We start from the raw sequence: 13,875 nt of genomic DNA, 5'->3' as shown, positions 1-13,875 counted from the left end.
AAAAATCATATTCATGAATATGTGACACGGTGTTTTGCGTGTCAGGTAAGCAAAGCAGAGCGGGTGAAGTCACCTGGCTTTTTGCAGCCCTTGGAGATACCATCAGGCAGATGGGAGAGCATTTCCATGGACTTTATTGTGGATCTGCCTACGACACAAGGTGGTTATGATGCCATACTTGTGGTGGTTGACCGTCTTACCAAGATGGCTCACTTCATTCCAACTAGAGAATCTGTTAGTGCCCCGCAAGTGGCGGATTTGTTTATTTCTCATGTTTTTTGTCTGCATGGATTACCCAGATCCATAGTGTTAGACAGAGATACTCGTTTTACCAGTCATTTTTGGACTGCGGTATTTGATGCACTAAAGACTGAGTTGGGCATGAGTAGTGGGGATCATCCTGAAACGGATGGTCAGACGGAGAGAGTCAACCACACCTTAGAGGATATGCTGAGGTCATATGTGTCATTGAGGCAACATACATGGAACAAGTGGTTGCCATTGTTGGAGTTTGCCTACAATGATAGAAAGCATTCGTCGGGACTGGAATGAGTCCATTCGAGTTAAATTATGGTTATAGACCAGCTAATCCAACTACGGTTGGAGTATCCCAAAAAGTGCCTAGTGCCGCAGACTATGTAGTCCAGATGCGGAAGATGCTAGCACTTGCGAAAGATAACATCCGACAAGCTATGGATAGAGCAAAATCTTATGCGGATGCAAATAGATCTTTCAAAGAATTTGAGAAAGGAGAAAAAGTTTTTCTCAAAGTTCCTTCACACTCGAAGTCTTTGATTTCAGGAGAGTGTGCTAAGTTATCACCTGATATTGTGGGCCATGGATAATTCTGAAAAGAACAGGCAAAGTTGCTTATAAGTTGGAATTGCCACAAGGGTGTAGGGTGCATCCTGTGTTTCATGTTTCTCGTTTAAAGAAGTTTTTGCATCCTGGTGACTCACTTATTGAGGGCATTGTTTTATTTCAGGAGATAGAGGATAATGCAAGACGCAAACCAACAAGAATCTTGGACCGAGGAGTAATGCAAGTACGCAATCGGAAGATACCCACGATGTTGGTTGCATGGCATGGTTTACCTTTATCTGACGCTACCTGGGAATCCGTATATCAGTTGCGGAGAGCATTCCCAGACTTCATCATCGAGGATGCTGATGCTTGAAGAGGGAAGGAATGTTATGCTCAAGTCGAGATGACATGACCTCAGAAACATCGGTGGGCATTTTGCCTTAGAGGACTAATATTTGTAATATTTTATGTGCGAAAAAATAAATGGTCAAAGGAAGTAAATGCCAAGGTCCTAGATGTGGGTGAATAGGCATCGACTAGGTAGTTCCAAGTGCTTGGGCCTAGGTGCACCGGAACTGTGCAAATTGCCAAGGGGCAAATGAATTTTAAATGTGCCCAAGAGAGGGGTAAAATGGTGCACTAAGGTAGAGGCCTAAAATGATGACATATGGCAAGAGAACTATCTAGGGAATTGTGGGCTCTTGGATGAGCATGAAAAAGAAAAGAAAGATAGAGATTACGTAGGAGTGGACTTCTCATGCATCCTTGAGGTGGCTGGGTGGCAAATGAGATGCCTTCACCTGTGACTGTATTTTGACAGTGAATCCAAGAGAGAGAATTGGTTTTTTTGAGCTTTACACATACTAAGGAATAAGTGGCCCCTATGGATAGCCCATCGAGTAGCCTACAAACCCCCCTTAATGGTATGGGTTGAAGTATCCTCGAAACGTCTCAAGATACATGAAGACTAAGTGCCATGGTTGCACAAATTCGTGGCATCACGGCCATCCCACTGTATTTTCTCTTGCGTTGGAGACATAAACGCCTCTCTAGCAGAGGAATCAGAAGTAACATCACCAGATGAAGAAGTAGAAGCCCTGACAGGGCCTAGGCTCACTGCCAAAAACAATGTTCCACAAATTCTTAGCCACAAGAACATGTTTCATCATGAAGGACCACATGGGGTAGTTAACCCCATCCAGCTTATCCTTAGCACCAAAGAATCTAAAGATATCGTCCTTGGCATTGGCCATTATGCAGGCAAATGCACAAATCAAAAGTGACAAAGGAAAGATTATGAGAACCAAGCTCTCAACTGCAAATATCAACTACTGTATGTGGAAGCCTCAAGGCTTTTCAAAGCATAAAACCAACTGATACAAGATCACTACCACAGTGCATCGTTGTCCACTGAAAGAAGGTACTTGAAAAACCAAATCCAAAGGCACAAATGAGGGTGCACTGAGAAATGGCTCTAGGAAGCTGATTCAAGCAATAAAACAGCAAGTGCAGCCTGCAAATGAGGTCACCCAACCTTGCAAGATTGTGTAGAAGTGTCGCTCTGCCTGAGAATGCCTAGAACTGGTGTCGCCCAGCCTAAATGGCTCAGAATCAAGGTCACCCAGCTTATTGCAACAGATATGTGGCTCTAGAAGCTCCAAAACTCGAAAAAACAGCAAGGAATCCCTGGAAAGAGTGTTGCCCAACTTAAGAGAGGACCTAGGAAGGATTTTCCGGCGATGAAGTTCTCTGAAATTGCTCCAAGGAACAAGACAAATAGGCCACCTAATTTGGGCAGCCCACGAGAGAAGAAGACCAAGCAAGAAATGGATCTCCGAGTAGACCACGAAGTCGGAAATGATAGGAACTAGGATCCACGCCTGCTCTGATACCATTGCTAGGTGGAGTGGACAACAGAAGCAACAGAGGCGGGAGCAAGGAAGGAAGCGAGCTGTTGTAGTAGATTTCTGAAGTGATGGAAAATACAAAGACCAGATCCAAAATGATGAAACGCTAGAGTAGGGTGTCACAACACTACTAGGTGTCATAAACGGTACATGAACTAATTGTACCATAGGTCCTAACTGATAATAACTAGACCTACAAGGCACATACCAAAAGGAATAAGTGGCACCTATGGATAGCCCATAGAGTAGCCTACACAGATCACATACACTTGCGATAGAGAGAGGTGGCTGGCAGGATTTACCATAACATGCTTGACTTTGTCAGTTATGTGACCTACAAGTTGTAGAGACTGAGGAAGATATAGCTATGCAATGCCCCTGATATGCACACATCGGAGCAGATTTTAGCTCTCTTTTGAGCAATCACATAGAGTACTACCGGTACTCTCTACTACCCCACCAGCAGCTATGGGACCTTTCGTTATCCATCTCTTTATGTATCGTTAGGAGCTCGAGACCTCCTGACCTCTTTTGAGAGGGGTCATTTTTGGCCCCCCGAGGACATTAATATATTCTACTTCTACTTCTGCTTCTCTCTTGGTAGTCGTGTTTTGTTTTTGTGCATTGGCACCCTGAAGTGGATTGTGACTGCACTTTGATATGTATCTTTTGTCCGATATGCCTTATAGGTGTCTAAAGGCGTTTAAAAATCTCTCTCTCTCTCTCTCTCTCTCTCTCTCTCTCTCTATGTATCTTTTGTCCTATATGCCTTCTAGGCATCTAAAGAGCGATTTAAAATCTCTCTCTCTCTCTCTCTCTCTCTCTCTCTCTCGTTTTGGTCTCATAGGCTAGTTGGCCTCTTGCAGATGTTAATAAATCTTTCTCCCCCCCCCCCCCCCCCCCCCCCCACTTTGATTTCATTTGCAAAGGAACTATTAAGCCTTCCTTTTGTTGTCGGTCACTTTTATATATTTACCTAGATGAATCCAGGAACATGCCCAAATTCATCACATAAAAAAGTGCAGTTTATAACCTTGTCGTAATCATCAACAAGACAAAAAAGAATAAAGCCCATCATACATGGTAGGGATTGGCTATACTATGACATCCCCACTAATGTCACCATTGCTCGGTAGTGGGTGTGGAACTTTTGTATCAATATCTCACAAAAATACACTCCACACTCACAAAAACAAGAGCATGCATTCATACAAATGTATGCATATTGAGTTTCTTTCAAGTCTCTGGAGAGGTAGGCAAGCTTAGTCATACCAGCGCTTAAGGTGAAGCCAATCTCTTCATCCAAGAGACAATGTCATAGGAGATGGAAATAATAAAAGGGTAGCTGATAGGGCAAAATTAAACTAAAGATAGAAAGAATTATCGCATATTAACTCGCCACATGAGTATTCCCCTTGGTTGTATGATTGTTTAATAGCTTCTTCCCAATGAGGTTATCCCTTTTGTATGAATAATTATTCAGGAATTCTATAATCATGAATGAATCGTCAATAAGGGAAAAGGGGTTTTTACATGTTACAGGTCAGGCTTTCGGATTTTTTTGGAAAGAGATACATTGTTCTCTTTTTCTATCCCTTGGATTTCACATTTGTGTGTCCCACAGGTGCGTATTTCCCCCTTTTTATGAATTGATGACTACAGATATATCAATGTGGGTTTCAATTTCCAACATCGATTTCAGTCTTGATTGTTTGTCATTTGAATATGGCACTAGGTCAGGAGAGTTGTGCTGATGCCTTACCTTTGGCTTGCAAAAATTGTTTTCAGAGATCACAGCTTTTAGTGATCATTATTCAGAATTCGAGAAATTAGACACTACCATAATTGGTGTATCTACAGACAGTGTTGTAAGCCTCTTTTGAATCCTTTACTGTTTTCGTAAGTGGATCCACTATCTATATGTTTAATTCTCATTCCAATATGAGTTGTCTTACTGAATGACAAATGTGCTGTGGTTATCAAGTTTGATGAGAAAAAAAAAAGTGCATGTTGAAGTGCGGTATTTGCAAATGTAATTAGCATGCAGTGAATACTGAAGAATATAATCTCTACAATATAGTTAAAGATCAACTAGATGTGCACATGAAGCTGTGTATGCAGTGATTCCAAAAGAAAAATTGAGTGGCTGTTATTTCTGTTAACCAATGCAGTTTTCGCACCTCGCTTGGGTACAGATAGATAGGAAGTCTGGTGGCCTTGGTGATCTCCGTTATCCTTTGGCATCTGACTTAACAAAAAGTATATCAAGGGCTTATAATGTTTTGATTCGTGATCAAGTAAGTCAATTACTTGTACAGATCCCAATGTGAAGGTAGTAAGAAATCAGTAAGAAACTACTAGTGTTTATATAATGAGATACCTATTCAATAAAGACTTTTGGTGAACTGGTGAGTGTTTGTGCCATTCAGAAATATCATTTTTGTCTGAAGGCTAAATTGGCGTAATTTCAAAACAACTTTCAATGTTGAGCCTGTTCTTTTTTGAACTCACAGATTAAAAATTCACATTCTCAGAATTGTTCAGCATGGGTGCATTGTTAGTTTGGCATAGCAGTGAGTCTCTAGATACTCAATTGGGAGAAGTGAGTTCAATCTCTGTCAGTGCTGTTATTCCAGCAGACAGGCTGAAAATTTGAAAAAACCTTGTTCCATCAGTCGTGAAGTTTAATGAAAACACCTGAATAATGCATTAGTGATGATGCATGCTTAAAGTTGAAATATTTTGTGGCACGTTTGTAGTGATTCAAGCATATATGTCTGCCTGATTGATTAATCCGATGTTGGTATGGGCAGCTCTAGGTGTCTTTGTATACAGTTTGTTCTCCTGGAACAACTACGTAACACCATATTACCATGATGACCTCAAGTGTTCTTGCATGTAAGATGAAGTGAATAGTTGAGCATAATCAATAGGCGTGTTCACTACTCATTGGTCCTGGTGTGACTCACCACGCAAACCATGATTCTATCCATCGAAGCTCCCCCAAGCTGTGACACCATATTATCATGCTGTACCTTAAGTGTTCTTGCATGTAAGATGAAGTGAATAGTTGAGCATGATAGATAGACTTGTTCAATACTTCGTTGGTCATGGAGCCGGACTCACCACCCAACCATGATTCTATCCATCAAGACTCCCCTCCCCCAAGCTGTGGGCCAAAGCTGAAGTAAACAGCTGAGCATTTCTTATAGATTTTCTCAATACTCTGCTGGTCCTGGAGCTAGTCCTAGAGCTGTCTCATTTCCCAACCATGATTTTATCCACTAAATCTCCCATTCCCACAAATTCTTACCAGTTAGCCATACCATCCCATACCACTAGAACTTGTCCATGACGGACCTTCGGCAAGACTACATATGATCCACAATGGGGTTGCAAGAGTACTGACTCTTGATCCAAGCAAAATCTTTTCCCAACACAAAGCCAAGCATGATTAGTCAAATCAAATACGGGTGTAACAAGCAAACTTACCGTCAACCATGATTCTATCCATTGAATCTCTCTTGAGCCATGGGGTAAAGCTCTGACTTCCACAAATAGCCTTAGCTTTCCATACCACTAGAACCTATTCACGAGGAACCTTCGGCAAGACTATTTGTGATTTGTCGTGTAGATGGTAGGAGTACAGACTCTTGGTCCAAGTTACACCATCAAATCTTTACCTGATACAAAGCCAATCATGATTGATCAAATCAAATAAAAAATGGGTGCAACAAGCAAACTCACCATCTAACCATGATTCTATCCATTGAATGGAGGCTTGCAAACCCATTACCCAATCAATCTCTGCATTGAATCTCCTCCAGTCCATGTGCTAAAGCCATGATTCCTACAAATCTATGCTAATCAGCCTTGGCGTCCCATACCACCAAAACCTGTCCACAATTGCAGGACTATCTATGATCCGCTATGTAGCTGACAAGAGCACTAACTCCCAGCCCAAGCCAAACGATGTAATCTTTCCCTAACAGAAAACCGACCATGACCAATCAAATCAAATTGAATATGGTGTAGACAAACTCACCATCCAACATGATTCTGTCCATTGAATTTCCCTGGAGCCATGGGAGGTTTATTTACATACGTTCACATGAGGATGCCTTGGTGTTTGATGTGCAGTCTGATGGCAGATTGTCCAGATCTACGGAGGATGCTTTTTGGAGGTTCTTCTCCAGCAAGTCAGGATTGTAGGTTTTGCTGAGGATGGTTCAGACTCAGGGTGATACTTAGATCATGACCCCCTTTGCCTTGAGTTCTTGGAGACTTTGGCTTTATGGGATTTCTCCATTAAAAAAATTACAGTGTGATTTAGGGGAGTGGGGGATTGATGCAAAGCATTGGGAGAAGACTATTCCCTTCTTCCAGTTCATGGTTAGTAATGCCAAGAGACTTCAGCTTTCGAACATGTGTTGGAACCCCTCTAGAGCTCCTTACTAAGAGAATTTTCAGATTTCTGATGATATTTTAAAATTTTTTTTGAGGAGGCTCTGGAGGTTTCACAGGAATAGAAAGGGGACTATGTTTTTTTGGCTTTCCATTCATGGAAGTGAAGCTCTGGAGGTCTAGATTTGGGGCAAATGCTACTTGTCCTGTATGCTTGTCTGCACTTAGTCTATTTAGCATTGTTTATGGGATTGCAGGCATGCAAGGATTATTTGGAAAGGAAAGAAAATGAATAACAAGCTAGCCAAAGGCTTCCATAGCAGTAGAGCAGTCACAAAAGATGCTTGGTAAATGGCAGCCAAAGGGAGGAAATGCATCAAGGAGAGAGCCAGCTAAAGGAAAAGTATGCTGATTTGCTCAATAAGGCTACTGTTGCTACAGCCTCTAGTGATGTTCAGCCATCTCATGAGCAAGCACATATTGTTAAAGATGACAAAGATTGTGTTTTTGGTTGAGGAAGAGTTGCTGTGTAGGGGGGGAATGCCTCTAACTGAAAAACAGCCACATGAGATGCCAAAGAATGCTCAGGACATGCGTGATACAAGTGGTCAAGCAATGGTTGCTATGCAGGAGGTTGATGAGACACATGCAACAAGTGGTGAAGCCATAGTTGTACTGCAAGATGCATGATGTATTGACAGTGGGGCCACCAAACACACGACTCCCAGCGTAGGGAGTGGTTTGAGGAATTTTCCCCATCTATGGGCAGATTTGTGACAACTGCCAATGACACAAGGCAAGAGGTATCTAGCATTGGTGATATTGCCCAATGGAAAAGCACAATTTATTCGCAATGTGTGGCATGTGCCAGGACTTCAGAGGAATCTTATTTCCATGCCAACACTTGCGGTTCAACAACACATGCTAGTTGAGTTTCAGGATTTGCAATGTAGGATCAAGGATCCAACCAAAGGTATTGCAGTGGTTGCTACATGCACATATGCAGATTGGTGTGTTTACACTTGATGCTGAACCCATTTTAGCTCAAGCAATGGCAGCCAGTGTTACAAATCCGACATCTCTTTGGCATGCATGGTTTGGGCGCACAAACAATCGTAACTTGCAGAAGCACAACATGGTGCAAGGTATGCCTAAGCTCAATGGAACCTTGAAAGGAGACCCATTGCCAAGACCAGCCATCCCTAGCCTATACCACAAAGCAGACGCATACCTCAACCTTGGTGGGCTGCCTTCAAGAATGGCAGAAGAGGGTTGAGCCAAGGGAAAACAATCCAAACATTGAACTAGATCTAGAGTATGCTAGGAATCCTCATCCCATCGAGCTCTCGTCAGCCGAAATCTGCCCGAAGCACCTCCCATGGTGAAAACCGCTAAAGGAAGCAGCCACAGCTTGGCAAGGGAACACCGATAGCCAGCTCCGCCAATCAGCCTCCTGTCTCAAACCAACTGAAAACCGCTAAAGGAAGCAGCCACAGCTTGGCAAGGGAACACCGATAGCCAGCTCCGCCAATCAGCCTCCTGTCTCAAACCAACTAAAGCGCCTCGACTCAATAGGGTAAAGCCACCAGAGAGGGGGGTAACATAGAGAAATATGAATTCCATAGATGCCGCACATGAAGCCTCCTGGCTACCTGTGGAAAGACCTTCGTAGAGATGAGCGGCTTCCTGGAAGATAGTCCCATCATTGCTGTTGGAGAACAAGGATGGAGATCCAACAGGGCAAGGGAGCAAGCCCCCTCCAAAGAGATAGTGCAATGCCTGAGCCACAAGTGGCTTGAAACAACCGAATGCACAGACACCCCCACCTCGAGTGCTTCCTACTCCAAGATGGAGAGGAGTGTAGATGACCAGCCCGAGGAAGCAAACTAGCCACGAGAGAGAAGCCTCCGACAGGCAAACCAGTGCTGGAAAGGCTTCAAATAGAGGCAAGGCACACAGGGGGTCCCGAGCAAGAAGGGCAGCCAGCCATCGTGCTACACTAGGGAGAGGAGGCTACAACGTGAGACGTGATGCGGAGAGTAGGTGTAAGGAAAAAACAGGAGGGGAGCTGGGCAGCGTGGTGAACTGCCGACCAGGGCGGCGCGCGAGGTAGGATTATGACAGAGGGTTTGTGAAGGTCACGACTTTGTTGGATACAGCCATGCAAGCAGAGGCTATAGGATATGGAATCCAGTCACACGGAAGATCATTATTAGTACAGATGTGGTATTCAATGAAGCTGAAAGCTTCAAAGATTTGAAAGATATTTAAGATTTAGGTCCCACTACTCCTCTTACTGTCATTGATTTTAGTGGGCCTATGGATGAGTCACAAGAGGGCGATGTGCTGCAGCCACAAACAGTAAATTCAGGACAGCAAGAGATGCCCACATAGCCGAAGATGGTGTGGTTGAATGATTGGTTATCACCTATCAAAGAAGGCCAAAGTCTCAGCCTGCTATATTAGTAGAAAAATTAGTGATTTCAGTTCCCAGATGGACCAGACCCACCCTCTAGGATGTTGGTGAACAGCCAACCAGTGTTCGAAAAAAACCCAGGTTTAGTGTAATTTGCACCTGCAACTTCTGAAAATTACCTTCAAATTTTTAACTTGAAGGTACAAAAACCTGCAAAATTTGGGAAATTTTAGAAGGAAAACCTCCAAAATTTGAGAAATTCTTCAATTAATAATTTCCCAAATTTCTAATGAAGGTTTTTAACTTTTTGGCAAAATTATTTTTTTCGAACACTGCAGCCAACTCTTAGTAGGATGCGGGGTGCCACTAAAAGACTTCATGAAGTCAACTATGCATTGATGACCGCATTGATGGAAGTTCCAGAGGAGCCTGCTAATTTTCTTCAAGCATAAGGTAATCCTTTGTGGATGGATGCCATGAAATCAAAGATGAATTCAATTCAAAAGAATGCAACATGTGACCTAGTTGATTTACCAATTGGCAGTGCAACATGTGACCTAGTTGATTTACCAATTGGCAGATCTATCATTGGCACAAAGTGGGTACACAAGGTGAAATATCATGCCAATGGTGAAGTGGAAAAATATAAGGCTAGCTTGGTTGCCCGGGGTTATTCACAAGCAGAAGGGAAGAGACATTTGCTCCTGTAGCCAAGATGACTACTATCAGGACTGTTGTGGCCATGGCTGCCTCATATGGTTAATTAGTGTATCGGTTTGATGTCAAGAGGGGTATTCTTGAATGGATACCTCAAAGAGGACCTCAAAGAGGAGGTATACATGAAGCAACCTCTAGGTTTTTGTGTTGCAAGGAACATAAGTATGTGTAAAGCATTATATGGGTTGAAGCATGCACCACGTGCTTGGTATCACCACCATACATGCATGTCTATTGTCACATCAGTTTTGCAATACTCCAACAGAGTCCAACTTGTATGTTTTGCAGGAACATGGCTACGTAGTCATCCTCATTTTATATTGGGATGATATTATACTCGCATGCAATGATGCAGAGCAAATTGCAGCCATCAAGACCATGCTATTCTCAGAGTTTGAGATGACTGATATTGGGATGTTACACTATTGTTTTTTTTCCCAAGAAAAAGGATTCTATTAAGTATGAAAGAGATCCGAAAGGAAAGGGCTCCCATTGGAATTACAAAGAAAGGACCCAAAATGGTCTAAGGACTCCTCAAAGGGTAGGAGTAAATAACCAAGACCGAGGTTGCAAATGCCATGTCAACCCTGTGGTGGACTCAGAGCAAAAGGGGGAACCCTTCCATTCCCTAAGAAAGTTGATCTCTTAGAAGTGGTGACCAGGAAACTCCTCCAGTATACTATTGTTTGGGACTTGAGTTTTGGCAAACGGCTGATAAGCATTTCGGTTGCTCAATCCAAGTATGCCTTGACTATAATTAAGCAATTTAAGATGCAGGACAACAAACCCGTGTGTACTCTTATGGAGAAGGGACTCAAACTTAGCGGTATGATACTACAGAGAAGTTTGATGGCACACTATACAAGGAGCTGGTTAGCAATCTCATCTATTTGTGCTCTACCAGACCGGATCTTTCTTATGCCACAGGCTTGCTATCACAATTCATGCAATCTCCTACTATCACACTTAGGTTTGAATTATGCTACAGAAGATGATGTACATCTTCATGGGTATACAGATTTAGATTGGGCAGGACATTGTGATGAAAGAAGATCAACTTTTGCACACAGTTTCTTTATGGGCAGCACTTCCATTTCATGGCAAAGTAAGAAACAGCCCAAAAAATCCCTCTCATCCAATGAAGTGGAATATAAGGCACCAAATGCAGCCACAACAGAGTGCATGTGGTTTAGGAAATTCATGTATGACCTTCATCATTCGCAGGAGGATGTTCCCACATCCATTTGTTGTAGTAGTTTGTCATGCATAGCCATTGCTCATAATTCGGTGTTTCATGCTCACTTGAAGCATATTGAGAACCACTATCATTTCATTTCAGGTTGTATTGATGACGGCTACATTGCACTTCATTATTTTCCTATTGAGGATAATGTGGTAGATGTCTTCACTAACCGCGAAGTGGGATAGTAGCAGATCCACCCTGGTCTCACCTATCCAACTCCATGTGGTGGGCAATCTAGTCCATGATGTAATCATAAGCCAAGTCCTCAAGCTACTCCTCTCCTGTGCTGCAGAGGTGAGATTGAGTCGAGGGACCATTTGGTGGAGTTAATAGTGTGATCCAAGTATCAACAAAGCGACAAACTATAAACATTGAGATAGCCAGCATGGCAAGGAAGAAGCCTCGATCAGCTATCTTGAGATACTCCCAAGGGCCAAGCCGAAAGAACTCTTTGGGAAGAAACCTCACTCTCCATTGCTCTCCCTGGCTGCCCCGAGAAGAGTTGTTTGTCATCACTTGACTGGGGAGGGAGGCACTTCTCCAAGGGAATGAAGGAGTTGTGGAGGAGGAGAGGGAGAAACGGGGGGGACCTATGGAGGCTGGGGGGGGCGGGGGTGAAGAGGCATATACGAAGCTAACCTATGGAGGTAAGGACGGCAAGACCAAAGGAATTGGAGTGGCTGCGCTAGGCGCAGAGGAAGTGTCGGTCGGAGCTAAGAGTGAAGGGGTAGCAGTGGGGGGGGGGGGGGTGCTGAGGTGGAGGGGCTCCTCCATGACCGTATATGTCTATTGTCTTCTATTTTGCTTACCCTGCTTGCCATTGGTGTTTGCTTCTTGTCTATAGTTTGAGCCTTACCTTTCAGGCATTTTCCTTTGCTCAACTTGCTTTTGACCTCAATCCACTACCCCTCCGCCCGTGGGGGCTCCTTTGTCAGGACTTTAGCCGAAGTGTCGACAACAACCGCTGGAGGGGCAATTGGGGGCTCACTCCTGGCGAATTGTGGGCAAACCCCTCGCCTAATGGCCAAAGCTATGACAACGTAGACATTGGTTGGGCTAACCAGTGACAATCATCCTTTGATACACACTCCTCAAGTCTGTGACAATCTCTAAATCAGTCGGTAATGCTAGGGGGTCCTCTATTGCCACCCAAACTCAAGGCACCCTGCATTCACCACCGCGTTTGCAAAAGAATCTGAGAGTACCATGCCAAAATGGGCACGAAATCTGCTACCCTATGCTTGAGCTCTACTGGCAAGCTTGGAAAAAGAAGCATGACCAAGAAGTTAGGAATTTGATGACGCACATCAAAAGTGGAGGCAGAGAAGCTTCAATACGAAGGCACCAAGGTCATCACCTCATCTCCCACTAGAATGGGAGAGTGCGCCAAAAGATGTCTTGTAGTGTCGTCTTTGGTGAACTTAAGAGAAAAGATGCCACGCCTCATGATGATGGACTCATTGATAGAGCCATCCTCTAACAGGACTCCGGTTCTGGCTGGGTGCTGCCATTCAAGGAAAACCCAAGTGCTGGCAAGAGGAAAGTTGAAAAGGAGGGAAGAAGGAGAGGAAAGTAAACTGGAAGGGGAGAAGCCTCACATGCTTAATCAGACCGCCTCAAGCACGAAAGCACAAGCAGACCTTGCCGACCAGCAGCTACACATGGTGTGCAAGAGATGATGTGACAGCCAACGAACAGGAGAGACAAGGCAGGGAATGCTGGCGGAGAGGGAAGGTGCAGTAGATGGGCAGGTGTGTGTGGTGGAGAGAGGATGACAAAGCGACATGGATGTAAGAGAGGAGGTGCACGGGCAGAGGGCAAAGGGCAGGTGCGCGAGCAGCTGCGGATGAAGAGTTTATGGACAAATGTTTGATTAACCTTCTACCTAAATACTACGCTTCATAATGGCTGAATGTTCCTTGAAATTGGGCATTGATGACTTTAGTGGGGATGTAATAGTAGCAAGTATGCATGATGGTTTATTGCCTTGTGGGTAACTACTCTGAGGCTATAAACTGCACTTTCTTGTATGGTGAATTTGGGGATGTTCTTGGATTCATCTAGATATATATTCCCTTTTAGATCTCAGAACCTTTTTTAAACAAATATATATGAGTATCCTCATCTTGGGCAGTTTCCCTAGGGATACTCATCCTATCAGGTTCCAACTTGCTCAATCTTCAACATTTTAAAAGAATATCTGCCATGAGTTGCCCTACCTGTTAGTCCTTTAATGTTAAAGAATGTGGAAATAGCCATACCAACTGTATAAAACCGACCAATCATATGGTCCCTTCAGGATATACAAGAATCATTTTTACCAATGTATCCTCATGTTGCCTAATAAACTTGAGGATAAATTGTAAACCACACCAACCATGCAA

The 13,875-nt window shown here is 43.5% G+C and overlaps 1 protein-coding gene across 1 annotated transcript in view; it reads left to right on the top strand.

Annotated features, from left to right (window-relative positions):
* The first annotated feature begins 647 nt into the window (after positions 1-647).
* The window catches only part of LOC147611227 (2-cysteine peroxiredoxin, chloroplastic-like), a 39,850-nt gene continuing 26,622 nt past the window's right edge, over positions 648-13,875 (top strand). The window contains exons 1-5 of the mRNA XM_086785358.1: positions 648-830; positions 986-1,045; positions 4,254-4,335; positions 4,500-4,579; positions 4,883-5,008. Of these exons, the coding sequence (XP_086641484.1) occupies positions 648-830; positions 986-1,045; positions 4,254-4,335; positions 4,500-4,579; positions 4,883-5,008 (531 nt within the window). The remainder of the gene's footprint in view (positions 831-985; positions 1,046-4,253; positions 4,336-4,499; positions 4,580-4,882; positions 5,009-13,875) is intronic.

The sequence above is a fragment of the Cibotium barometz genome, chromosome 48 (genome assembly GCF_041138505.1).
Source record: "Cibotium barometz isolate CiBa-2024 chromosome 48, ASM4113850v1, whole genome shotgun sequence".
Classification (NCBI taxonomy): domain Eukaryota; kingdom Viridiplantae; phylum Streptophyta; class Polypodiopsida; order Cyatheales; family Cibotiaceae; genus Cibotium; species Cibotium barometz.
This window is presented reverse-complemented; position numbering and strand designations above follow the sequence as displayed.